The sequence below is a fragment of the Triturus cristatus genome, chromosome 3_2 (genome assembly GCF_964204655.1).
Source record: "Triturus cristatus chromosome 3_2, aTriCri1.1, whole genome shotgun sequence".
NCBI classification, from domain to species: Eukaryota; Metazoa; Chordata; class Amphibia; order Caudata; family Salamandridae; genus Triturus; species Triturus cristatus.
Window position 1 is genome coordinate 873,980,992 of NC_140584.1, and position 26,754 is coordinate 874,007,745.

The window sequence follows — 26,754 nt, forward strand, 5'->3', positions numbered from 1 at the left end:
CTACTGTCAACAGTGCCCTGCACACAATCCCTTAGGACGGTATACAATAACTTTCAGCCCACTGACCCCCAAATGACCACTGTGGGAATCTTGGGGAGGATGGAGTGTAAAACTAGAAAAGTTGAGTTGTGTATAGCCCAAGAAGCCTTGTTGTGCATCTGTAGTGATTTTAACACACACCGTGTATAAACTAAATAAATGTGGTCATTTATCTCAGCCTGTTTAAGTTTCTTATGTGTCGGTTGATTCTCTTGAGGCGCCAGCTGGCAGACCGCAATGTTGCCTTCTTTTTTCCTTCCACTGATTTGACGAAAAATGTGTAGTAGTTTAGAGCCCACTTGTCCGCCTAATGCGTGGCATTGTCTTGCACTGTCTGGTTGCGAAAGACCTATTGTGGACTTACTAAGGAGTTACACTGACTTTTGCTTACTATTGATTGTCTTTATTGTCACTAGGATCTGCTTACTTCTTATTCAATGGCTTTTCATGTCCTTCTTGTGTTTGTCTTTCACCTGAAACAGTCTCTTTACCATCTTTTTGATTGGCTTCCCTTATTGTTCCACTGCTTGCTTTTAGGAAGCTACTTTTAGGTCGCAGCCTAAGACCTCTTGGACATTCAGAAAGTTGCACTAGAAATGCATTGTGCCCGTTGCTTGCCATTGGCTCTGTACCTAACATTTTCTTGCTTTCCATTTGCTGGCTTTATTTGTTTTAGGCTATCCAGCTTGAGTTTATACCTTCCCTTGCCCAAACCTTATTTACAGTATCTTTCTCTGTGCTCCATTTCGGCAAACAGGCCTGTAAACCTTGTTTTTATCTTGTTTCATTTGGTGTGCGTTCAAAGACCGAGGTCAAATGTTAGGCGCTGTCTTACGGCTGGCATTTGTAGGCTTTTCTATCTCTGACTTCAAAGCGTGAGGAGTTATGTGACAATCTTACTGGATACTGTGGGTAGGAAAGAGTTTTTTCTAACACATAACATTTAATGAACTGTGTAAGTATTTCTGAATATATCAGAATTAAGAACACAAATTAAGCACATTTTGTGTTATTTCTTAAGTGTGTTGGAAACACTTTAATGTGATCAAAAATAATTTCACTAGGTGATGCAATTTCCTCACTTTTTCATCTGTGCACTGTATAGTTTTATTAGTAAAATTAGGCCTGTGCAACTGTAATGGTCACTTCATTGAAAAAGTGTTTTCTGTAATGGCAGCTACCACAGCATGAATACTCCATTCTACGCCACTCCACTCTGCACCACTCCATTTTACACCACTCCATGCCCCTGCACTCTGCGCCACTCCACTCTACAATACTCTACTCCACTCTTTGCTGTTCCACTTTGCCCACTAACTTTTAGTCCTGCTGAACAGCAGCTGCGCTGGTGTACAACGTGGCTAAAATACATTAACAAAGAAAATAGATCTAGCGTATATGCGACCTATTGACTTTGCCAATGCTTGTTTCTTTTGGGTTAAGCACCCCACGAGACTGCATTTGTTTTCCATCTTTCTCTCGCCTCTGCTCTCGCTCTCTCTTGTGCTCTCTCTCTCTTTCTAGCAATCTCGCTCTCTTGCGCTTCACCCCCTGCCAAATACCCACCCTGCAAACACCCTGTTCCTCTTTTCTTCTTTTCGCCAGTGATACACAGCAATGGCACAAAACGTTTTTATCTGATGCTGTACAGCATTGGTAAAGGCGTTAACAAAGCAAATAAGACCCAAAGGTGAGACCTATTGACTTTGCCATTGCTTGTAAGTTGCTGTGACTTATCAGCCGGCAGTTAGACACCAAGGTACAAAAGGGTAACTACAGTATGGGCTATCTAAAGCTCCTGGTTCAGCACTGCGTACGTTGACAAAGCTCTACATTGTAGAACATGTCTTAGGGCACCCATTTTCTAGGGGATGGACAATGGAGCAAGAAAACAAACAAGGTGGTAATGCCGTTCACATGTTGGCTTTTAATGGTGGTACCATTTGACCCATTTACTGTTGAGTACTAGTTAGTGGGGTTCCTTGTTTTAATTATGCACATATCTTCTCCCCCAGGTCTAAAGTTCCCTGGCCTCCTCGCATATGACCTACCTACTTTCTACTTAGTGTGTGTGAGGGCCTTGCATCAAATTTGTGTGCGTGCACAGATGTGAGAGCATACGTGCCTGCGGTGTACGTAGAATTGAGAAAGGTGCTTGCCAAAGATGTGAACGAGGCTGTTCCAGCTGCCGGTTTCTTCTTCACCAGCTTTTCTGAAGTGTTACCTGCCTGGTCGCCCATAGCAGTTTCCAACAAGCATTTACAATGCAATGGTCTCGGCAATATTATAGGTAGAGCTATTGGTATTGCTCATTATTTTTTTAATCATTTTTGTATCCCTAAATAAATGGCATTGTCATTTCTATTGGCATTAGCTTTTTTTTTTTGCATATGTGATACCTATTGCATTAGAAGAGAGAGAGTGAGGTAGTGAGATAGAGAGAGAGAGAGAGAGAGGTATTGAAATAGAGTGAGGTAGTGAGATAGTGAGGTAGATAGAGAGAGAGTGAGGTAGATAGAGAGTGAGTTAGTGAGGGAGAGGGATGTTGTGAGGTAGTGATATAAGCATAGAGTGATGTGATGTAGTGAGATAGAGAGAGAGAGGTAGTGAAAGAGAGAGTGAAAGTGAGTTAGTGAGATAGAAAGAGTGAGATAGAGAGGGATTGAGGTAGTGAGAGAGTGAAGTTGTGAGGTTGTGAGCTTCTAATTCTGAACTCTGCATTTTATTAATTTTCGGTCAATGCATATACGCCGTTCTCTTAAACCTACTCTGCACATTTCTTTGAAACCTCGCTGGTTTAAGGTCGTTCTGTGTAACACAATGTACAATCTTCTCACAAAGCCGCTTGTGACACCATCTCGCTCTCTACCAGTGCCAGCTTCTCACTACCAACTAATGACAGCTCCTCACACCAATCACCAGTGTTAGCTTTTCACATTGTTCATTAATGACAGCTGCTTGCACTGTACACCAGGGACAGCGTTTCATTCTACCAACCAATGCAGACGCACTATAAAACCCACAACTGTTAGTTCCCACAGTGCCCATCAGTGCTGGTTCCTCACACTACTCACTTGTGCTAGCTTCTCACACCGCACACCAGCCCCAGACACTCACTGTCCACAGGTACCTTTTCCTTAAGCTGTCAATGGCAGCTTCTCCCATTGCTCACCAGTGCCACTCTCACTGCCCACCGGTGACTTCTCACACTCTCGAACAGTAGCAGCTTCTCGCACTGTGCACCATAGGGCCCCTCATGCAAACCCATTGTCAGCTTTTCGCACTGCGCACCAATACTGGCCCTCATACATCAGTATCTGCTTCTCACACTGTACACCAATACTGGCCTCTCATGCAAAAGTAAGGATTTTTTACAGATTTGTCTGAAACAAAACCCAACATTAACAATTTAATTGATGACTAGGATGGTGAAAGTATGGGTAAGGGGCGGGTATATCTGAAGGTAAGCAATGCAGCAATTAAACACATGGCCACAGTGTGTGGGGTGGGGGTGGTGAGGAAGTAATGTGAGAGGGAGAATCGAGTGTGTAAGTCTTGGTTGAGGTCTGAAGTGCGTTTACAGATTTCTTGGTGTGTTCTTTAGTAACCTTGTTACGGTTTTAATTAATTAACCAAACAATTAACGTTGATTGATTGAATACAATTAAAAAGGAAAAAACATAAAGGTGAAACCTTTGGCAAAGAGAACAGTTTGACCTCTAATGACCCCTCCAAGTGATGCGCAGACATTCAATCCCAAAACTGCGCCCCGCCTTAAAAACACAGAGCATCGTGGAGGAAGGCTGTAAGTGTCAAGTTCTGCGTATCTTGTGCCTTTTCCACAGGAGCCGATGCTTGATCTCCACTCCCCCACTCCGCTACCACGAGCTCGAAGGCTCGCGAGCAGCAGTGAGGGGGAAAGGGGAATTAGACAGAAAAGAGAGACAACACTGCGTCTTCTTCCTGGACTGGACTCGGGATTTTCTTCTTCCGAATTCCTGAAACAAGAATTACTCAACAACAATTCTAATACTCTCTACGCTCATATGACCCTTGTTTCACCCAACTATACCTGTCCTGACACAGTGGTTGCCGCTCTCTGTTCTCACTTAGTTGATACCTTCTAATGGGTGTGATGTGGAGTTGAAGGTGAGTTCGCTCCTGCAAATAGAAACACATGTAATCCTAGTCTTCAGGGAAATCCCTCTACCACCCCAATAGTTCCTTCGTTACCTGGATTCGACCCAGAAGGTCATATATATATTTTCATTAAGTTCACCAGAACATATGCTGACAATTCTTTCTTCAACCTTTAGAGCTGTACTGAGGAATGTCGTTGGGTAGTTCTAACATATATGTATATATATATATATATATTATATATGCACAGCTGCAACTGTAGCGAAGTCTCATGTAATCCTTAGTCTACTCTGATGTCTTCTCTCTCTCAAGTTCTTCTTCTGCCATAAATACTACTCTAGGTATAGTCTTGCAATAGCGAGTCACTACCTCTTTCGCTATTACTTCACCACTGAAGTATAACTCTTTCTTCTTCTTTTCTTTATTTCTTTCAAGCAATTGTCTCTGTATGCTTACAGCGGAAAATTCAGTCTTTAACGAGATTACTGGAAAAGATTTGCAGCACTTACTTCTTGGTGGAGCAAGTTCCAAATCGGTTTCTAACTTACTCCTTTTCGTTGAGACACAGAAGAAACGAGAGGGGGTTGACTTTCCCCACCACCTGATAACTCTGGAACTGGAACAGACTTCTGAGGAGAGTGGCGAGGAGAAGGTGAATGTTGGACCCCCAGGGTACAAGGACTGGAACGGAGCCTAAGGGAAGAGCGAGTCTCTCTTCCGTAATGACTAACCCAAACTAAACAGAAGTTTTACTGAGGAAACACGGAGCTCTAGAAACTCCGACTCGTCACCTCAAAGTTTGACGGTTGAAGTGCGTCGAGCTGAGGACGCGCTCGCGCACTTCAACTCGGGAAAAGACTACACCGCAGCAATAGTTGAGGTCAGAGGAACCTACCAGCGGCCATCTTGGGAGGGGGAAAGAACCTAATACCTAAGCGCTAAGGGATCGTATGAAGGCAGTGAGCGATCTAACTGAAACCTGTCTTCGCTTCCCTGCCTGAACCCTCGGGTGTATGTTGAGTCTCGGAAAACCAGCTTCACCTGCAACAGTCCTGACAGTACCTCCCACCAAAACCCCCTCCCTAACCCCCTTGGGCTTAGTGGGGTGTGCACGGTGAAAATCTCTCAACAAACGTGGAGCATGGATATGGGATTGGGGCTCCCAAGATCTCTCTTCAGGACCGCAACCCTTCCAGTCCACAAGGTAGTAAATTTTCCCTCTTTGAAATCTAGAATCTAGTATTCTCTTCACCTCAAATTCCTCCTGCCCCTGCACCAAGACTGGGAAAGGTGAATTTCTGGACCTGAACCCTCTTGGACTACGCTGAAGCAGGGAAACATGAAAAACTGGATGTAACCTCAACCGAGGAGGGAGACAAACCTTCACACTGACTGGATTCACCATTCTGTCTACCTGAAAGGGACCTATGTACTTCGGTTGAAACTTTCTGTTCCCCTTCAAGCGTAAATTTCTAGTAGACAACCAGACTTGATCTCCTTTTTCATAAACTGGGTTGGGACGCCTCCTTTTGTCGGCCTGCTTCTTGTAGGAAATTTTAGCCTTAGACAGATTTCTGGAAGCTAATTGATAAGCCTTATGTAAATCCTGAACCACTGACTCCACTGCAGGAACATCGCTGGTCTCTTTCTCTACCCAAGCGTTAGGATGACGGCCAGAATTTAAATAGAACGGGGAGTAACCTGTGGAAGCATGCTGAGCATTGTTATAAGCGAACTCTGCCGCCCAAATCAAATCTGGCCAATCTCCTTCCTGGTCCATCAGGAACAAGCGCAGGAACTGCTCCAGCTCCTGATTCACCCTCTCCGTCTGTCCATCCGTCTCTGGATGGAAACTGGTAGACAGACGGGAGTCAACACCCAATCTTTTCAAAAAAGATCTCCAAAAGCGAGAGACAAACTGGGGACCCCTATCTGAGATTACAACCTTTGGAATCCCATGGGCCTTTACAATGTGCTGTGTGAATAGTTTGGACAGCTGTGTAGCATTAGGAAGGGCCTTTAAAGGAATAAAATGGCTCATTTTGGAAAAATGGTCCACCACCACCCAAATGACAGAAAGACCCTCACTGGACGGAAGATCCACTATGAAATCCATTGAAATGGTATGCCACGGATACGGGGCTGGGGGCAAAGGCTGCAACAACCCCTGAGGAGCCCTTCTAAGTGTCTTCCCCTTGATACATGACTCGCAAGTGGCTACATACTGCCGCACCTGAGCTTCCATTGCAGGCCACCAAAACTCTCTTCGGATCAGTTCTGTAGTCTTCTTCACACCCTTGTGTCCGGCCAGCAAATTGTCATGAAAGTGTTCGATGATTTGTTCTTGCAACCTCTGACTTGGCACGAACCATTTGTCTTGGTAGACGGGTCTTCCATCCTTGACTTGATAGTCTTCCCCCCTTGCCGTCCATTCTCGAACTTCTTCTTGAGACCGCAAGAAGGGTAACTCCTTTTCTAAATCGGAGTAGGAGAGTGTTCCGATTATCCGATCTACTGGAATTATGACCCCTTTTTCTGAAGTCTTGAGGTCGGAACTCACGTTGAGTCGAGATAAGGCATCTGCTTTTCCATTTGCTGATCCAGGTTTATAAGTTAGAACAAAATCGTAATCTGCAAAAAATAAGGACCATCTCAATTGGCGTGGGGTAAGAGTTCGGGCGGATTTCAAAAACTGAAGATTCCGATGGTCGGTAAATACTGTCACCACATGTCTTGCTCCTAGCAAATAATGTCTCCATTCAGAGAAGGCATCCTTTACTGCCAACAGTTCCTTATCCGCAATGGAATAATTAATTTCCGCAGCAGATAACTTCCTAGAGCGAAAAGCTACAGGATGTAGCTGACCAGTCCGCTTATGGCGCTGAGACAAAACCCCTCCGATGGCCAAATCGGAGGCATCAGCCTCCACAAAAAACGGTTCTCCCGGATCCGGATGGAGCAAGACTGGCGAAGATACAAAAATTCTCTTGAGCTCGTTGAATGCAAGTTCCGTTTCCGCATTCCACTCAAATTTGGTTTTCTTTCTCAATAATCTCGTGAGTGGACAAACTCGCTCAGAAAAGTTGATGATAAATCGCCTATAGAAATTGGCGAAGCCAAGGAAACTCTGTACTTCCTTTACTGAACGCGGAGAGGGCCACTCCTTAATTGCTCGCACCTTGGATTCATCCATCGAGACTCCATCTGATGACAAAACGAATCCCAGAAACTCCACTCGTGTCGTATGAAAGACACACTTCTCCAGCTTGACAAAAAGTTGATTTTCAAGCAATTTCTTCAAAATGGATCTAACATGCTGGACATGTTCTTCCTCGCTGGCTGAGAATATGAGGATGTCATCAATGTAAACCACTGCGAAACGATCTAAAAATTCACGCAGAACGTCGTTTACAAAGTGCTGGAAAGCTGCCGGAGCATTGCATAAGCCAAATGGCATGACTTGGTACTCGAACAAACCAAAACGGGTACGAAAGGCAGTCTTCCATTCTTCGCCTTCAGCCATGCGTACCAAATGGTAAGCTCCTCTCAAATCCAACTTGGAATAAATCTTCGCTCCCTTTACCTGGTCCAACAGCTCCGAAATCAAAGGTAGAGGATAACGATTCTTCTTGGTGACCAAGTTAAGGGCGCGGTAGTCGATGCAAGTTCTTAATTGACCATCTTTCTTGGGAATAAAAAAGAGTGGAGACGAGACAGGTGACTGAGAGGGTCGTATAAACCCGTTAGCCAAGTATCTGTTCAGATATTCCTTGAGATGGACATTTTCCGCTTCAGACAGCGCATAAATTCGACTACAAGGGAGGGAGGCTCCCGGCTCCAACTCAATTCGACAGTCATACTCTCGATGAGGAGGTAAACGTTCTGCTTCTCCCTCATCGAACACCGAGGCAAGATCTTCGTATTCTTGAGGAATTTCTTGAGTGTCTAAAGCACAAATTGTCTTAGGGAAGCTTGCTAAGTATTGGGACTGTGAAGCTTCTGGTGGATCAGGATCCTCATGAAAACAATGATGTAGACAGTACTCCGAGTTCATGCAAATCGATCGTCTGGCCCAGTTGATTAACGGATTATGCTCGGTGAGCCAAGGCAGACCTAAGATCAGCTGAAATTGTGGTGCATCGATCAAACTAAATTGCAATGAACTACGATGTTGACCTGGTCCGAACAATTGGATTTCCTCAGAATCGAACTATTGGTCCCGAGGACAGGCTCGTCCCGTCCACTGCGCGGACCGGCTCAGGCCTTTCCTTCTTCACAAAGGCAATTCCCAGTGTCTTGGCAAATCCAATGTCGCAAAAATTTCCTGTAGCCCCAGAGTCAATCATGACAGAAATTCCATCCTTGATCCGACCTCCAAATCTTATTTGAACAGATAGAATCAAATGTGGCGCCGACGATTGCAGAGTATTCGCCACGAGTTTTGGTTCTGGAGTTGACTGTTCCTTCGCTTCCACCAGGGCAACCCCTTCTACTGGTGGAGCCGATCTTTTACCACAAAGTTGCTCTTGGGCTTCTTAGTACATTCCCGCACAAAGTGACCAGAGTTCCCACAGTACATACACAGCTTGCCCACACGTCTCTTTTCCCGTTCTTCCTTCGTCAGAGGCCCTCTTACAGAACCAATTTGCATTGGCTCATCCTCTGACGCTGCTTCCTTTTGCCGAGATCCTTCCGATCTTATTCTGTCAAATCGAGGCGGAATGCTCCTAAATTCCTTGCGTCTCTCATTCTTTCTTTCACTTTGTCGCTGGTCAATCTGTAGTACTAAGTCAATTAATTCAGACACTTCCGTGGGACGCCTTGGGATCTGAGATAGGCCATCCTTAAGTTCATCCTTCAGACCACGATAGAAAATTGCAGCTCGTTTTGCCTCTGGCCAACTTGTCTCCACAATCAGTTTGTTGAATTGGGCTAAATATGCCACTAATTCGCGATTCCCCTGCTTTAGGTCTAACAACTCATTGTCCGTGGACTGGGAGATGGATCTTCTGTCAAATATCCGCAAAAATTCTCTCTTGAATCCTTCAAAATCATACAGAATGGGATCGTTATTGTTCACCAAAGGCATGGACCAGGCAGCTGCATCTCCACTCAGGTACGACAGCATGAACGCCACCTTAGACTGGTCTTCCTTGAAAATGATGGGCCTACATAAGTAATGTAATGAACATTGTGTGAGAAAAATTTGGGCCTTATGTGGATCCCCACTAAATCTTTCAGGAGCTGCCAATGGAATCGTAGGGGAGATTGCATGAATGACCTGTGTAGTGAGTTCTGCAGCTGACGGGGCAGGAGCAAAAGAGGAAGGCTTATCTTCCTTTACTGAGGAATGAGGACCCCCAGAGAACTCATCAAAACGCTGACGCAAATAGCTAGCTTCTTGAGCCGACTTCCTAACCTCATCTCTAAGGGACTTGTTATCTTCCAAGGTATCACTGAGCTGTTTCTGGATGCTATCTAACACCGTAGCTAGGGCCTTTACATCAATTCCCTCAGCCATCGTGCTCGGGTGGAAATAATTAGCGGGCACTTCAATCTGTCAAGTTCTGCGTATCTTGTGCCTTTTCCACAGGAGCCGATGCTTGATCTCCACTCCCCCACTCCGCTACCACGAGCTCGAAGGCTCGCGAGCAGCAGTGAGGGGGAAAGGGGAATTAGACAGAAAAGAGAGACAACACTGCGTCTTCTTCCTGGACTGGACTCGGGATTTTCTTCTTCCGAATTCCTGAAACAAGAATTACTCAACAACAATTCTAATACTCTCTACGCTCATATGACCCTTGTTTCACCCAACTATACCTGTCCTGACACAGTGGTTGCCGCTCTCTGTTCTCACTTAGTTGATACCTTCTAATGGGTGTGATGTGGAGTTGAAGGTGAGTTCGCTCCTGCAAATAGAAACACATGTAATCCTAGTCTTCAGGGAAATCCCTCTACCACCCCAATAGTTCCTTCGTTACCTGGATTCGACCCAGAAGGTCATATATATATTTTCATTAAGTTCACCAGAACATATGCTGACAATTCTTTCTTCAACCTTTAGAGCTGTACTGAGGAATGTCGTTGGGTAGTTCTAACATATATGTATATATATATATATATATTATATATGCACAGCTGCAACTGTAGCGAAGTCTCATGTAATCCTTAGTCTACTCTGATGTCTTCTCTCTCTCAAGTTCTTCTTCTGCCATAAATACTACTCTAGGTATAGTCTTGCAATAGCGAGTCACTACCTCTTTCGCTATTACTTCACCACTGAAGTATAACTCTTTCTTCTTCTTTTCTTTATTTCTTTCAAGCAATTGTCTCTGTATGCTTACAGCGGAAAATTCAGTCTTTAACGAGATTACTGGAAAAGATTTGCAGCACTTACTTCTTGGTGGAGCAAGTTCCAAATCGGTTTCTAACTTACTCCTTTTCGTTGAGACACAGAAGAAACGAGAGGGGGTTGACTTTCCCCACCACCTGATAACTCTGGAACTGGAACAGACTTCTGAGGAGAGTGGCGAGGAGAAGGTGAATGTTGGACCCCCAGGGTACAAGGACTGGAACGGAGCCTAAGGGAAGAGCGAGTCTCTCTTCCGTAATGACTAACCCAAACTAAACAGAAGTTTTACTGAGGAAACACGGAGCTCTAGAAACTCCGACTCGTCACCTCAAAGTTTGACGGTTGAAGTGCGTCGAGCTGAGGACGCGCTTGCGCACTTCAACTCGGGAAAAGACTACACCGCAGCAATAGTTGAGGTCAGAGGAACCTACCAGCGGCCATCTTGGGAGGGGGAAAGAACCTAATACCTAAGCGCTAAGGGATCGTATGAAGGCAGTGAGCGATCTAACTGAAACCTGTCTTCGCTTCCCTGCCTGAACCCTCGGGTGTATGTTGAGTCTCGGAAAACCAGCTTCACCTGCAACAGTCCTGACAGTAAGACATGTAGCCGGAGTGCTGGCTGTACGGTCGGTGTAATCTGCGTACATGAGAGATAGCTCTGCTGTTTAAAGAGCGCACGTGCTGCACCAACACACCTCTCCCATTGTGCCACCAAGACCCGTGCCGTCAGGTTGCAGGCTACTCGGCTGTTAGAAGTGAGAGCTCATAAGATACGTACTGTAAGGGGTAGCTCTGCTGTCTGGCACGCAAGATATGTATTACCTACCTATCAGATAGCTCAGCTTCCGAGGCATCTAATAACTATGTACTGTTCAAGGTAGCTCTTTTTTGAGGTTTGAGCCTTCGTGATGGTCAAGCGAAGTCTATCTCTCTCGGAGTATAGAGACCCTAAAAGTGTGTCAGTCCGAAAAAAAGCTCTGCTGTGAAGACTGCGTGATATGTGCCAGTGGAATGTCCCGTTGTCTGATTTGTGAAAGCTATGGTGACAGCTCTGCTGCCTGCACCTCTCACTGTGTGACGTGTCAGAGGGATAGCTCTGCTGTGAATAAGAATTTGTGATGTGTGCCTCCCTGGGGGATATCTTTGCTGTCTGAGGCGTGAGACTATAAAATGTGTTACACCTATCATGATGGGTCTGCTCCCCTAGACCTAAGATTGCATGATGGGGATAGCTCCAACTGCGTGATATGTGCCTCCTGGTGGGATATCTGTGGTGATGCACGAGAATGTAAGATTTGTGAAAGGTAACATGACCACACTGCTGGTCCGGACCTCGCACTGTGTGACGTGTTGTCAGAGGGCTAGCTCTGCTGTGTGATATGTGCAAGTGGAAAGTGTGTCTGCCTGAAGCACAGCTCTCCAGTCGGAGGGAGGTGTTAATCCAGTGTCCAAGGTGGGGACGAGGGTGTGCGAGTGATGCTTGGGGGCCGGAAGAGCCCGGCTTTGAAAATGCACCAAACGGCCCAGGTGTGATAGTTTTGAACAGGCAAATGTGGAGAGGAGGCGGGGTCTCCCAGTAGGACGCACACTCCCGCGGAACCATGCGTACCCTTCGGACTCGCAGCTTCCCAAGCGCCCTACAAGTGCGTCACAGAGGGGACGCCATTCTAGAGTTAAAATATCCAAACGTTACCCATAAAGAGCTCGATTCTCGCAGTCCACGGCTCTGCGGCCCCTCCCCCAGGTGTCCAGACGTTAGCTGCTGCAGGAGTCGTTGTCGGAAACTTGGGAGCATGTGTTTCAGTGCAGGGCGCTTACCTTTTGTGACTTGGAAAGCTCACGGTCTCCTTGCTCCGTCAGAGCCCGTCCATCGAACTCTCCCCTCCCAGGGGTGTTCAAAATTATAAACCAGCATGGCCGAAGCCGACCGCGCCGAAAAGGAACAGTAATTAATTTAATAAACATGTGCGGCAGAAGCGAACCACACTGAAAATTATAAACGCTCCGAATGGAAGTAAAACAAGCTCACCCCACCGCCTTTCTCCGAGGCAAACCAGAAATGCCTCGGAGAAAGGCAGCGGCGTTTCCGGATTCGGGGGCGTGTTTTTCTTTTCTCTCCTCTTGCCATTGGCTGGAGGAGATAATGAGAAAAGTAGCAAAAAACACGCCCCCGAATCCGAAAAGGACCGGGCCTGTTCGGAGAGACAAACCTCTTCTCCAATGGCTGGCCAGCATTCAAGAGGCCAGCCAATGGAGAAGAGGGGCGGGTTCAAGCCCCTCTTCTCCAAGTCATTAAATCTCGCGAGCGAGACTGCGCAAGCGCAGCCTTCGCTAGCCGAGACCTAAAAACGGCATCGACTGAAGTTAGGCTATATAGTAATTGAAACCTGCCTGATTCGCTGATACACAATATTTTAACATTCCTTTAAATTTGATAGGTGGTGGTATGCTGGCCCAAGTGCCAAAGACTGAGCATAAAAGTGGCACATCTACTCAAATCTCAAGCTATCTGAAGTACCATAACTCCGACGACCTGGCTGGTCCCGCCTTGGATGCCTACAGTTCAGTGCTACATAACACCCCAAAGCAAGGACTCCTCATGAACGTTTGCTTGAGGCCCTGCTGCGCTGCCCTGTATGTTTGAAGTTCTTGGTGTGGCCATCCTTTCCACGCAGAGCAGAGGCTGAACAGGGATCAAGGCGATGTGACATAGTCTGGCGAGTCTGGACATCCGCAAGAATATTTGCTTATTTGAATTTGTGATTTTCCCCTACTCCCTGTGCAGTATTCCCTTATCACTCACTGACGTAAGTCCTCCCTAGCCTTAGTGTTGTGCTTTATCTGACCGAACCCTGACACCGTATGCCATCATGAGGTTCGTCTTGACCACTGTTCCAGCCATGATTGTCAGTATCGGTACTGGTTCTCCGCATCCGTGTAGGTGTGAACACACGGAGGTTTACCTGGGAATCTCTAAGAGGCCCCTATAAGTTTAAGCTTCAGGGAGCAGGTGACGACAGAGTCCAGCCTCTTGCTGTCTTTGTTGGAATATTTGTTTTGTTCTTATTCTAAATTTCGTTAGCAGACCTTCTATGCTCGTTTCGTAACTGTATACGTGTAATCAAAGTAAAAAATAAAGGTCAAATCTATTATTAAAACTGTGTAAAAAGGAGCGATGATAGAGAAGGAAGATAAACTTACATTTTCTTTGTAGTTTTTGGACAGTATTTTGCAGTCCTTTCATTGTAGGCCTGTTCTTGATGTTCTGAGCTTGGGTTCTCTAAGTGACTTGAAATAGGAAGACTCAGTACCTCTCTGTGTCCTGATGTCAGTGCTTGTTGCTCTGATCAACATCTGCCAGCCTCCCCTATAGTGATGCCTGGCTCTCTGTCCCTCATACACCTCACATCAGCCCTCTTTTGCGTAACCGTGCCCCTAAGACTCGCATGTGCTTGCCACATTCAGTCTTAGTGGGTATAAAGAGCTGACCTGGATGACTAAGTGAGCATCTGCATAGCGAAGGCAAGGCACTCGCTCTTTAACCAGAGACACTCCTTAAGTTTCATGACAGTTAAATAGTACCAGTGGAGGTGGCTGCACATTTTTCCATGTCTGTCATTTCTTTTCAATTTCTCACAGTTCTGCACAGTTCTAACTTACTGGAGATTCAAGATGGGTGAGGCAGTAGCGGGAGTAAAACCGGGTAGGCGACTTTGCTGCGAGTGCAACCGTTGGGACAAGTCAGTTAGATGGGCCTGGCAGGCTTTCTGCCTGTCCACAGCCGAGGCGTGCACAGTGTATCCCTTAATGTTCCTCTTCGCATCTTTAAGCTTGTCTTCATTTTTTGCAGTGCTGTGTATGCCAGAGAGGGGTGTTGGCACAGTCTGGTCTGCTTATCTCCCTACTAGAAAACATCTGCCTGCAAGCACCCACGCTTCAAACCTCTTCATGCTGACACAACAACCCATTTTCGTCCCCTGCAAATAAGAATATTCGGCTTTTCAAGCATGTGCTTGTCACTGAGCCAGGTTTTGTGTGTGCCTAGTACCGTAAAGACACCGTCTACATGTATTTTGCCTGATTAACTGCTGTCGGATCGGAGAACCTCGCCTTTAAATAGATGGCTTAATTTGATTGTTTTATATGGGGTCACAAGCCCAGGCAAGATACCCTCACTGGTCGGTTTGTAGTGCTTTGCGGTTTGAACTCTGTCACTACGCTTACTTTACACAGCCTCTCAATTGATGATTGGTGTACTCATTTGCTGAGAAGTTAGAACAAGCGTTGGCAAAGCCAATAGATCATGCCTTGCTGACTGACTTAGTGGCGGTGCCAGTGTTTTTGTTTACCTGATGCTATGCAGCGTGAACCAAAAAAGACGCAGCTGCTGCTGGCAGCTGTGCCATTCTGCTGACAGATGTATTCATGATGACGTATGCAGGTGTCCCTGTTAATGCGCACACCAGCTGAGTGATGCATGACCATTTTCTTATATATATCTTTTAGTTTACCAATCCAAGATGGCAGACAACAGTTGGCTTTGTAAATAAAATATTTATTTATTTTAGTGCAAAGGTGACTTGGAATACGGAGCGCCCAACAGTAAATGGCAGTTGCCCTCCAGAAAAGTCTTGGAAGATTTATTTCATGAACCTCAAGGGTGTGGGGCAGGACATGGGAAACAGTGGGGTTGTGAGTGAGGGAGCAATTGATGCACGTTGATGTGCTTTCTAGACTGCAAAGTGTCATACCAGCAAATGGCAGCTAGTGAGTCCTTAAAAATAAAAAAGTTACAATGAAAGCATTTTCTTTGTCTGCGAGTGGTAGGGGAGCAATGGGGGTAGAGGTAGGGTTAGGCGAAGGGAGAGGTGTTTGAGTGGAGGAGTAGCACATGCGAGACCAAGAAAACATATGGCGGGCTTAATCAAAAAGAAAGAAGCAGTTCCCCTAAATGTAAGTGGTGGAAGCATACAGGTCGTCTCATCCTATCAAAAGGACGGTAAGGAGGCTATCCTCTGGGGAGGGGCGAACAACAAAAGGAAAGCACGCCATCAAAGATGAAAGAAAATGAGTTACAGCAGAGCCAAACAATAGTAAACAATGTACGTTTTTGACATTGTCCCCTTGAGGCCTTCCACAAACAGACTGCTAATAACTTTCAGTATGCAATATCTGCAGGTTGTGGCATAGCCTGCATTTGCTGCTCTGACCCCTCAGCAGCTATTTTCTGGCAAGGTCAAGTTGGGCTTGAAAAAACACTATCTCGCTGTTTGGGTCTTGCTGGTGATATTTTGGGGGAACTTCAGTGTGCATAATGTTTGAACACGCTGACGACTTAAGGCACCTGTGCACCATCCCTTGCAGGCATGGCTGAGACAATCCTCTGTTCAGTGAACGTGGCAATGATAGCAGTCTGCTGATGTGCCCCAAGGCCCCTTTCTAAGCTGCCCCTCCCGGTTCTAGGACTGGATAGCTGCTCCTGGATGCAACTCCTTGATGATCGGGGGTCTGACATCACAAAGATCTGCCCCTTTCCTGTCAGTTTACCTAATCAGCTGGAAGGTTACACACCTGAACATACAAGACGCTGCAACCAAACTTGATGCCTCGCTGCTCTGAGAGTGAGGTAAGCCTCGGGAATGATGAGCAAGGCAAAGACTTCTCATGCGGGCGTAGGATAGTCTATTGGTGTGAGCGGGCTTTGTTGGCAGAGTGTAGGTCAAGTTCGAATATTAACAGGTCTGACTCCGCCTTTCATCTTCTTCCTGTACTCATCAAATGAGTATTTTGAGTTTGAACAATAAGTGTTCATTATCCAACTCCACAGATGACAGGGTTTATGAGGTACACCGTTTTAATAGCCCCTAGTTTCACTGTCAGTGAAATTGCTCTCCCACCATCGCAGCTCTACCATTAAGTGAGCCCCTGCACTCTCGAGTGTTGGTGTTTGAGGCCCTCCTCCACCTGCAGGTTTCACCTGCGCCTCATCCCTGGTGGTCCAGTGGACCTCTATCTCCATTCTCTCTCTCTGCTTTTTCTCTTATTTTTTTTTCCCCTCACTTTTTATCTCCCCCTTCACTCTCCTTCTGGGTCTTTCCTCCATTTTCTGTTGTTTTGTCCTCTTTTCAAGCTCCCCCCATCACTCTCCTTCTGTGTCCTCTGTGTTTTTCCTCCACTCTTTCTTACACTTTTGCTGCCTTATTTGCACTTCTCTCTCTTTTTGCCTTTTTCCTTTTGCATTTTTCAGGCCATTTTTCCCCGCCGCTGCTGCCCCCGCCCCCCCCCCCACCCAGCACGACCAGTGTGACTGGCCCAATCCAGCTTCCCTCCCAGCTGTCCAGCCCTCCCCGACCCCTGCTTAATGGCGGCACCAACGCTATGACCCAGCGGCACTCCACGCTCTCAACCCAGGCCGCAACAACAACTGCAAGTTAGCATCACTAGCCGACTCGCACGCACCCTTCAGCTGTCACCACTGCCAGCACACCTGCTGCACCGCCAAGACCACGGACCCAGCGCAACCCGTCCACAAGAACACAACCAAACCGAAGACCCTGCAATGCATCCTCCTCAACGTCCGATCCCTCCCCAAACACACCTCTGAAATCTGGGACCTCCTCGACAGCACCGCCCCGGACGTAGCATTCTTTACCGAAACCTGGACCAACATCGCCCAAGATCTCCAGGAAGGACCGCCCCACCTGCCCTGGAGGAGGAATCGCCATCGTCCACAAATCCACCTTCCGCCTGAGCACACTCCCCGACGAGCCCACAGACCTGATGGAACACCATCACTTCAAGATACTGGCCAGCCCTACCTCCACCCTCCGAGGAACCCTAATGTACCGACCCCCTGGACCCCGCGGATTTTTCGCCAACTCCATCACGGACATCATCTCCCCACATGCCATCGCGTCCACCAACTGCACCCTACTGGGAGACCTCAACTTCCACCTCTACAACCAACTGGACCCCAGCACCACATTCTCCTGGACAACCTCCACAACATTGGACTCCGCCAGATCGTGACCAAACCCTCGCACTCAGCAGGACATACCCTCAACCCTATCTTCACAACAGGAAACTCCATCACCTTCAGCCACACCACCGAACTCCCATGGACTGACCATCGATGTGTCCACTTCACCTTCAGAACACCCACCATCCACAGACACCAGCACCTGCTCCCACGAAGAAACTGGACCAGAATCCGTGACGACCAGCTAACCTAGTCACTCAGCAACTCCACCCCAACCATCGCAGAAAACGACAGCCCCAACACCGCAGTCTGAGCCCTGCACAGATGGATCTCCGACCGCGCCAACACCATAGCCTCCCTCAAGAAAAACATCACCCGCGCCAAGAAAGCTAGATGGTTCACCACCGAACTTCGGGAGTCCAGACGCAATTACCGCAGCCTCGAAAAGGCCTAGAGGAACACCATATCCACAGAAGCCCACAACAACTTCAGAGCTGCCACCAACACCCACCACCAACTCATCGGAAAAATGAAGAAAAAAGCGATTGCAGACCGAATCTCCACTCATGCACACAACAGCAAAGAACTCTTCAACATCATCAAGGAGTTCGCCCAACCCACCAGTGAGTCCACCGACATCCCTCCCTCACAAGACCTCTGCGACAAACTTAGCACCTATTTCCACCATAAAATGAAGAGCATCTATGACAACTTTGATGAAGACAACCAGAACACTGAACCCTCACCAACCACCCCCGACACCCTGAAGCCAGCGATCGACAACTGGACAGCCCTCACCACCGAAGACACACTGAAGATGACGAAGTCAATCCACTCCGGGGCCCCCACGGACTCCTGCCCCCACCACATTTTCAACAGAGCTGCCGACACCATTGCACCCATGCTCTGCCACACCATCAACCGCTCCCTGGCATCCGCCTCGTTCCCTGATAACTGGAAACACGCTGAGATCAACCCCCTCCTGAAGGTAACCCTCAGCGGTCCCCAACGACCTCAAACTACAGACCCATCCCCCTGCTCCCGTTCCCAGCAAAAGTCATCGAGAAAGCCATCCACAGCCAACTCGCCACATTCATCGAAGAGCCCAACATCCTTGACTCCTCCCAAGCCGGCTTCAGAAAAAAACAACGTACGAAAACCCCCTCCTCGCCGCAACAGACTACATCCGTACCTTACTGGACAAAGGAGAAACAGCAGCCCTCAACCTCTCAGCGACGTTCAACACAGTCTCACCGCACCCTAATACGCAGACTCCATGACACAGGGATCCAAGACAAGGCCCTGGATCCGCTCCTTCCTCTCCAGCAGAACGCAGCGGGTCAGACTCCCCCGTTTCCTCTTGGACCCTACACCTACCACCTGCGGAGTCCTCCAGGGGTCCTCCCTCAGCCCTACGCTCTTCAACATCTACATGGCTCCGCTCGCCCCCATCGTCAGAACCTACGGACTCAACATTGTGTCATATGTAGACGACACCCAACTCATCCTCTCCCTATCCAATGAACCCAACACCGCCAGACACAACTTTCGAGAAGGCATGGAAGCCGTCGCCAAATGGATGAAAAATAGTTGCCTACAACTAAACACCAACAAAACGGAAGTACTCATCATGGGCCAAAACCCCGACGCCTGGAACAACACCTGGTGGTCCCCCGCCCTCCTGCCCACCCCCACGGACCACGCACGCAACCTGGAAATCATCCTGGACTCAGAGCTCAAAATGGACCGCCAGATCAACTCCGTCTCGTCCTCCTGCTTCTACTCCCTCCACCTCCTACGTAAGACCTTCAAATGGATTCCCCTCGAACACAGAAAGACAGTCACTCACGCCCTGGTCACCAGCAGGCTTGACTACGGCAACGCACTCTATGCCGGACTAAACAAAAACCTCACCTGCAACCACCGCAAGACTGGCCCTCAACCTGCCAAGACACTGCCACATCTTCCTGCACCTGTGCACACTCCACTGGCTCCCCATCGAAGCTAGAGTCACCTTCAAGATGCTAGTCCACACTCACAAGGCTCTCCACGACACCGAACCAGCATACCTGAACCGCCGACTCAAATTCCACGCACCCCAAAGGACCCTACGATCAGCCCAGCTCTCCTACGCCATGGTCCCCTGCGCCCGAAAGACCAGATCGGGAGGCCGCTCCTTCTGAGCGGCCAGAGCCTGGAACGACCTTCCGCTCCACCTCAGACAGACATCGCTCCTCATCTTCGCAAGAAACCTCAAAACCTGGCTCTTCGACAGACCCCCTCCTTGATGGACTGGAACCTGCGACAACCACCCCCACCCCCTCACACCCCCCAGCGCCTTGAGACCCTTACGGGTGAGTAGTCGCCCTTAACAAACACCTGATTGATTGATTGATTGATTGATAGTTCACTTTTATTGTATCTACAATAATACGAACGCTATATTTTAAGTAATCGAGCTAAGTTTCTTTTTTATGTCATTTGCACCAAAGAAACAATTTTCTTTCTCTATGCACAGCTTCTCATCTGGGAGCTTGATTTCTGTCTTGGTATTTAAAGTCGGGCTGATATTTCTCGCGCCTGTTGGTAAGGCGTGAGTGAACCCGAGGCACAGAAATCTTTGGAGACTGGAATGCACAGCTGTGCAGAAACATTTCTCAATCACGCGTCCTCGCTCAGATTTCATTTGAACACTTTTTTCTTGTTTTGCTCTTATGACCTGCCTCTTGGAAAACGACTATTTTTTCTTTAAAAAAAAAAAAAAAAAAGTGCAGGCCTCTTGGCTACATACTGGACTTTTTTTCCCCTCAGTCCAGGAGTAGTCTTCTAAGAGCAGCTCTACTCGGAAGTAGTTGCGTTGTCTGTATGAAACGGTAGCAGTCGTTATTGGTGGAGAAGGCCTCTGCGCTTGCAGACCTATATACCGCCTTACTCGACTATATTGTGCGGTCACCTCACTGGCTGTCTGGTTCACACAGCAGCCTGTAATGTACAAGTCTTCTCTCAGTAAAAAGTCCGTATTTTGTGATTCAATCCCCAGAGCTGTTGATAGTGGAATTTGTTCACTGTGCCCAAGCCATTGCCCAGGGCTCTTGTGGGCAGTGCGCATCACATATTAATGTTTGTCTGAGGATTGTATGAGACTTGGATGCAGTTTGTTTCATGCTATAGTAATGCTTCTGTTCGATATAGTTGTAAGTGAACACCGCTTAGGCTATTGTGAGTAGTTCACATCACAGATATTGACGTTCATCATTAGATTGTGAGACTGCTGCGGTCTGTGTCATGCTGTATTGTGGTATGTTATGATTACTGGGTATAATTGGAGAGGTGTGGCGCAGCGGCCAGAGCGGCTGACTCCGGAGCATGCGGCAACAGTTCAATCCACGGCACCGGTGGTAGCCCAGATCAGCATCATGTGACTCTGGGCGATAGCTCACTTTATCTCCCCGATTGCCGCCAGCGCCTTGAAACCCTATGTTCGCGCTTTACAAATGGCAATTATTATTAAAATAATAAGGTCTCTCGAGCCATTATACAACTTTGACCAGTCTGTACCTCCACTATTGTAAGTCTCAGATGTCGTTTGTATTATGCAAGATGGTGCGTCTGGAGCAGTTTGTCATCGTTGAGGGGGCCTACAAGGAGTCATGGTGCTACTCTGAAGTCTCATTTCATTGAATTCCTTGTTCAATGGCATCTTAAGTCTCTTTTCTGGGTTGCTTTGCATCATCGTGGGGTCAGTGCCCTTCACGAGAATGGTACGACTTTTCTGTTCGATGATATTTGGACAGGTCTCGACTTAAAATTCCTCTTGCTATTCAGGATTTTTTATTGTTATCATCATAGTTTTTCTATGATATGATGCGAACCTCAATACATGGATAACTGGGTGCTTTTACACCAAAACGTCAATCCATGATTAAGGCTATAGTGTTACAAGATGGAATCTTAAGATGAGGAAGAGAGTTTTCCTGTAGTCGTCATGTGTTTATAAGATAGACTTCTAATAGACAATTTTCAAGGCTTTGCTGGCAGTCGACCAGTATCTGTCACTCTGAATCTGATTACCGAATTGAGACTTGTTTGAAGGCACATTACCTTTTTCTAATTAGGTAGAGCATTTTTGGGTGAGCATTAATGGCCTCCTACTGGTGACATGAGTACATCCTTTCGCCATGTATGACTCGCATGCACATAAAGTAGATAATCATCGGAATTATCAACAGACTTATTGTTTAAATGTAACTTCACAGTTTGCTCTGGTAATGGCTCCCTCTGGGGTGGACCGATTTTGTCTCCCTTGGGGGAGAGGGGGGGCAAGCTGGGCTTGATGCAGTTCATAACACACAGTGAGATTTGTGTCAGAAGTACTAGAATCTAGAATCCAACTCTCACATTTCTTGGCTGGCAAGCCAGGCACGATGGTTTCTTGTACTGGATGGAGCCAAAAGTTGCCTGCGGAGGAACCCTTTCTTGGACCCTGATGTTTCAGATACACTGTACGTAGTGATGTGATGAGTTGTGCCTTTGAAGATATCTTTCTAGTGTTAAATGCCGCTGTTTGCCTTGCTGCAGGGTAGAGATGCCTTGATGCTGACCGCTTCCTTTTCTTTCCCTTTCAGCATCAGCGAAAGTTTTCTCACTGTGAAAGGAGCAGCCCTCTTTCTACCACGAGGAAATGGCTCATCTACACCCAGAATCAGCCACCGACGCAACAAGCATGCAGGTAATGCAAAATCTGCACCACAGTCTACCCACCGATCTGTCGCTGCATCCCTAAAGTTTTTCTGGCTACTTGCAGTACCGTTGGAGGGTACTGACCAGTTTCAGGATCAGGAAGATGAGTAGCCACATCACCATAGGCAAGAGCAATGCCGCAGGGGTCTGAGCAGCTTGATGCCATTCCAGACAGCCATCAAGCTCATCATTTACTACCATCAAATACAATCCAGTGTGTCTTTATGCTGATGCTGGGCCAGGCCCCCATCTCCCACATGATGCTGTGCCTGGTCCCCCTCTCCCGCATGATGCTGGGCCAGGCTACCCCCCCCTCTCCCGCATGATGCTGGGCCAGGCTACCCCCCCCTCTCCCGCATGATGCTGGGCCAGGCTACCCCCCCCCCTCTCCCGCATGATGCTGGGCCAGGCTCCCCCTCCTCTCCCGCATGATGCTGGGCCAGGCTCCCCCTCCTCTCCCGCATGATGCTGGGCCAGGCTCCCCCTCCTCTCCCGCATGATGCTGGGCCAGGCTCCTCCCCCCCCCATCTCCCGCATGATGTTGGGCCAGGCTCCCCCCCCCCATCTCCCGCATGATGCTGGGCCAGGCTCCCCCCCCCCCCATATCTCCCGCATGATGCTGGGCCATGCTCCCCCCCCCCCCCCCCCCCCCCCCATCTCCCGCATGATGCTGGGCCAGGCCCCCACCATCTCCCGCCTGATGCTGGGCCTGGCTCCCATTTACTACCAAAACAACCCAGTGGGTGTCTATTCTTGTGGCTATTTCATCATATGCATACCTGATCCCCCACTCTCTGCCACTTTTTACCCTATGACTTGCTTCCAGAGTCCCCACACCCCATCTAGTCTGATGTGAGAAGTGCTGCACATTCCTTGCCTCTGCTCCCACATCACCCTTTTATTTGCTGCAAATGTGAAGTAATGCCGAACCCCTTCTGTCATCCCATCGGTCTCCCCTTTTCGGCTTTCTGATGTTGTCTCCAAGCACATTAAAGCAGGTTCATGGTGGCATAAGCACTGTATTAGAACATCAAAGCAGATACACCTGCCTAAAACCGTTTCTTTGCTCCAACATACTAGTAATTTTCTATAATAAGCCACTCCAAGATTGACATCGTTGATTTTTCTCAAATTTATATTAGCTCCCAATTAATAGGTCACTTTTTTAGTCTGGCATTATCCTAAACCTTTTTAGATTTTACTACAATTGTATGTACACTATAAATAACTCTAGGGGCTTTCAGTCAACCCTCTTCATCCATTGGGCTGTTTTTGTGTCCTCGACATTTTTCTTCCACACCCTACAGTTCATAGGGGACAGTAAGTCAGCACACTACAGCCATTGTACACCTTCACGGTCAGTGACTGCATCCTTCCCTTCCAGAGTAGCCGCAAGCTCACTCAAATTAGCTTCCTTCAGTGCCAAGACCACTATGGCAATGCTTGCTTTTTGAGACCCCAAAATAGTTTTTCTTTCAGCCTTCGTTTTTTATTTTATTTCTGGGGCCCGGTAGCTTTCCCAACTACAGTTTTGCAAAAACATGGCCAAACAATTCATGATAAAGCAGCGTGTTGGTAGCCAGCACCAGACCTGTTGACCTTGACCGTGCTCGTTTCCAGGTGGTTTTACGTGTATTCTTTCAGAAATCATTGACATGATAACCAGTCTGCCTGTGATTTTGCTGCAACGTTTCTAATTCACGACTTCTTCTTGGATATCTTTTAACTGAGAGCAGAAAGCACTGATTTGGTTGTCTTGCTGTATTTGCCACTAAATTTCCCCACGTCACGTGGGGCACAATCAAACAGTCCTACCTTTTTAGGCAAAAGCACCTGTCCTCCTGTGATGATTCCACACGCATTGTTTTAAACACTGCAGTGCACGTCTCTGAATGCAGCATGCTGCAGACGTAGCAGACTGCGGGTGTCCTGTGGAGTGGCTCGTTGTCCTGTCGACACGCATGGAAGTGACCCTGATCGGCTCCCGTCTGCCAGGCCCTGTGCTCCTCTGGGGCCCTCCTTGGCGCCCTCCGCAAGCCGGACCCGTGTCTGTGCTTCTCTCAAAGGACCGAATGGGCATTTCGAAGAGAGCGGCCTTCCTGAAAGGTTTGGGGACCAGTTTGTTACCCGTGCCGAAACCAGGCTAAAGAAAAGGGGCTATGTAGAGGTGTAAAGTACGATACAGCGCAGGAGGGACTGTGACAAAAACCTTGCAGCCACCCGTGAGGGAAGCGGAGTGCAAGGATGCTCTGCACACAGCAATAGGAAAGCCGTTGTCCAATGATGGGGGGCCTGGCTCTGTTGTGTTCTCCATGTAGATCACAGGTTCTTACTGCTCAGCAGTGCGGCCCTCCATGTACAGCCCACACGAGACTAGTGCGTTAACCCGGCCTGCTTCATTCAAGTTGTTATCACGTTTCTGCAGCAGAGGGATCCAGCGGGCCGCCCAAGCATGTACTGTTCCTGTGCAGGAGCCCGGCGACTTCAGCGGAGGAAAGATAACCGCTTCAGCTCTGATGCAGAAGGAGAAGTTACCGGGCACCGCCAGGCTGCATACAGCCGCGGATCGCGAGGGTTCTGCAGGCGTCTTGCTGCTCCAAGTCAACCCATCAGCTCTTCACTGAATTCATATCTTCCCCGCCGACTACCAGAGTTAACGAACCAGAGGAAATAAGAATTGAACATCTAAGATTAATCGCACAGTGCACAGAAGCAGCTGTAAGGCACATATTAGCGCTACATAGAACACCTAAAAAAATGCCTTCACGATTGGCCACCCTTATTGGCAGTCTCGTCAGAGGACAGATTTTATATGAAGACGATTGGTGCACCCTGGGTCTTCAGTAAAATGTAAGTAAACCTGCTGAGGGTGGTTGTATTCTCACGTGACAGAAAAGACAGGGGCTGACAAAATAACACGAGTATATTGTCCCCACTCACACCGTTCGCAACAGCCACATACTCTCAAACGCCAGTGTGGTGCATAGTGAGCACTATTGAGAAGGCGCAATCGCATTGTACCAGAAAATGTGTTCACACAGCAGCTGAGGAAATGGCTCTGTGAGTTGCGTACCCACTTTATAGACATGTTTGAGCTCTGTGTAGTAGGCTTAGATTTTGGCTCAGCCTTTCTGTCTTTAGTGGTCGACAATTTGTGTCTTTTTGAAGTAGGTTATGAGCATCTGTGATTAAGCCAACACATCCAAATTGCATTTGTTCTGTTCAGTGTGTGAATTACCATAAGTACTTGGTGCAAGTGGCTCTTAGTTCTGCGTATGTGGCTTGCACCCGCAGATCCGTGGCTTCCATAGGTATGGCCTCCTCGCTGTTCCATTTATTTATACATTTTTTTTTAATGCTTTGTAGACTGACTTTAAGCACATTTGCGAACATGTGTTGACCCTGAATGTTGCATAAAGTTAGGCTTGGCTGTCGATAGCACTGGACATGATGAACATCATCAGTAAGTGAAAGTTCGTCTGATCACTTGCTCTGTCCATTGAGCAGCCCCCATGTCCCCTCTGGCCACCTTGCTGGTACTCCCTGCAGGCGGGACACCTTTAGGACACTCTGGCTTCCGAGCCCCTCAACCATTTTAAGTGAAGAGACACTATGACCTCGGAGTCTGTTCCACATTTGTGCGGGCTAGTTTCAGAGATCCTTCTCAGTCGGATGGCCCCTGCTGGCAGTAGTTCACCCCATGCATCAGTAGGGATGCCCAAGAGATTTGCTCCTGCCCGGATCTGCGGGCTCTTGGCCACAAGTATTGTGCAGCTTTGAACTCCCTGCCCTCTGCTTCACGTTGCTATGACTTGTGAGTTCCTTTCTAAGAATTTTCAAACATTTCCCACTAGGGCGGAAACAAAGTTTACAAATAGAAACATGATCAGTTGCACCAGGAGGGTGTGCGACTGATCATGTTTCCATTTGCAGACGTGGCTTATGCTTGCTTTTGTTCATTTGGCATGTGTTGGGCCTTCACCCAATGCCTGCCCTGGGGTTACAATGACTTTCCCAGCCTTAATTGCTTAATGGGGCAGTTGCTTGGGTCAGGTTCCTCACCAAAGGCCTTTAAGCAAGTCACAATAGCACTGTAAACTGGTTCCCTTTCACCTGCGCTGTGGGTAGCTCCAAAGCTGTCCAGAGTGCTGGCGTCTTTTCACATTGAGGTGCATGATGGTTCCTGATGGTGCCTGCGTGGAAATACTCAGATGATGGTGCTGGTAAGTATTCCATGGAATATTCATCACAGATATTTCATTCATCTTGACAAATCCAAATCAAAGTTTATCAATGTTCATTGCAAGTTCATAAGAGTGTATAAAAGTCCAAAGGTTGTGTGATTTCTTCTAGTAGTAGTTGGATATTTATGATCACGACTGCAAGCAATAGTCCAGTCTAACTGTTGCAGCTTAGATTTTTCTGTTCAAATAGCGTGCACAGTTCTCAGACTACCCGAGTTACCAGTTTTGGTAGCCCAGAAACTTTCCACAAGGACGTAGGC

At 47.7% G+C, this 26,754-nt stretch overlaps 1 protein-coding gene across 5 annotated transcripts in view; it reads left to right on the forward strand.

The window, feature by feature from the left end:
• SSH2 (slingshot protein phosphatase 2) overlaps window positions 1-26,754 on the forward strand; it is a 611,356-nt gene that overhangs the window by 497,663 nt on the left and 86,939 nt on the right. For all 5 annotated transcript variants that reach the window (XM_085649239.1, XM_085649240.1, XM_085649242.1 and 2 more), the window contains one exon: window positions 22,136-22,239. In XM_085649239.1, the coding sequence (XP_085505365.1) occupies window positions 22,136-22,239 (104 nt within the window). The remainder of the gene's footprint in view (window positions 1-22,135; window positions 22,240-26,754) is intronic.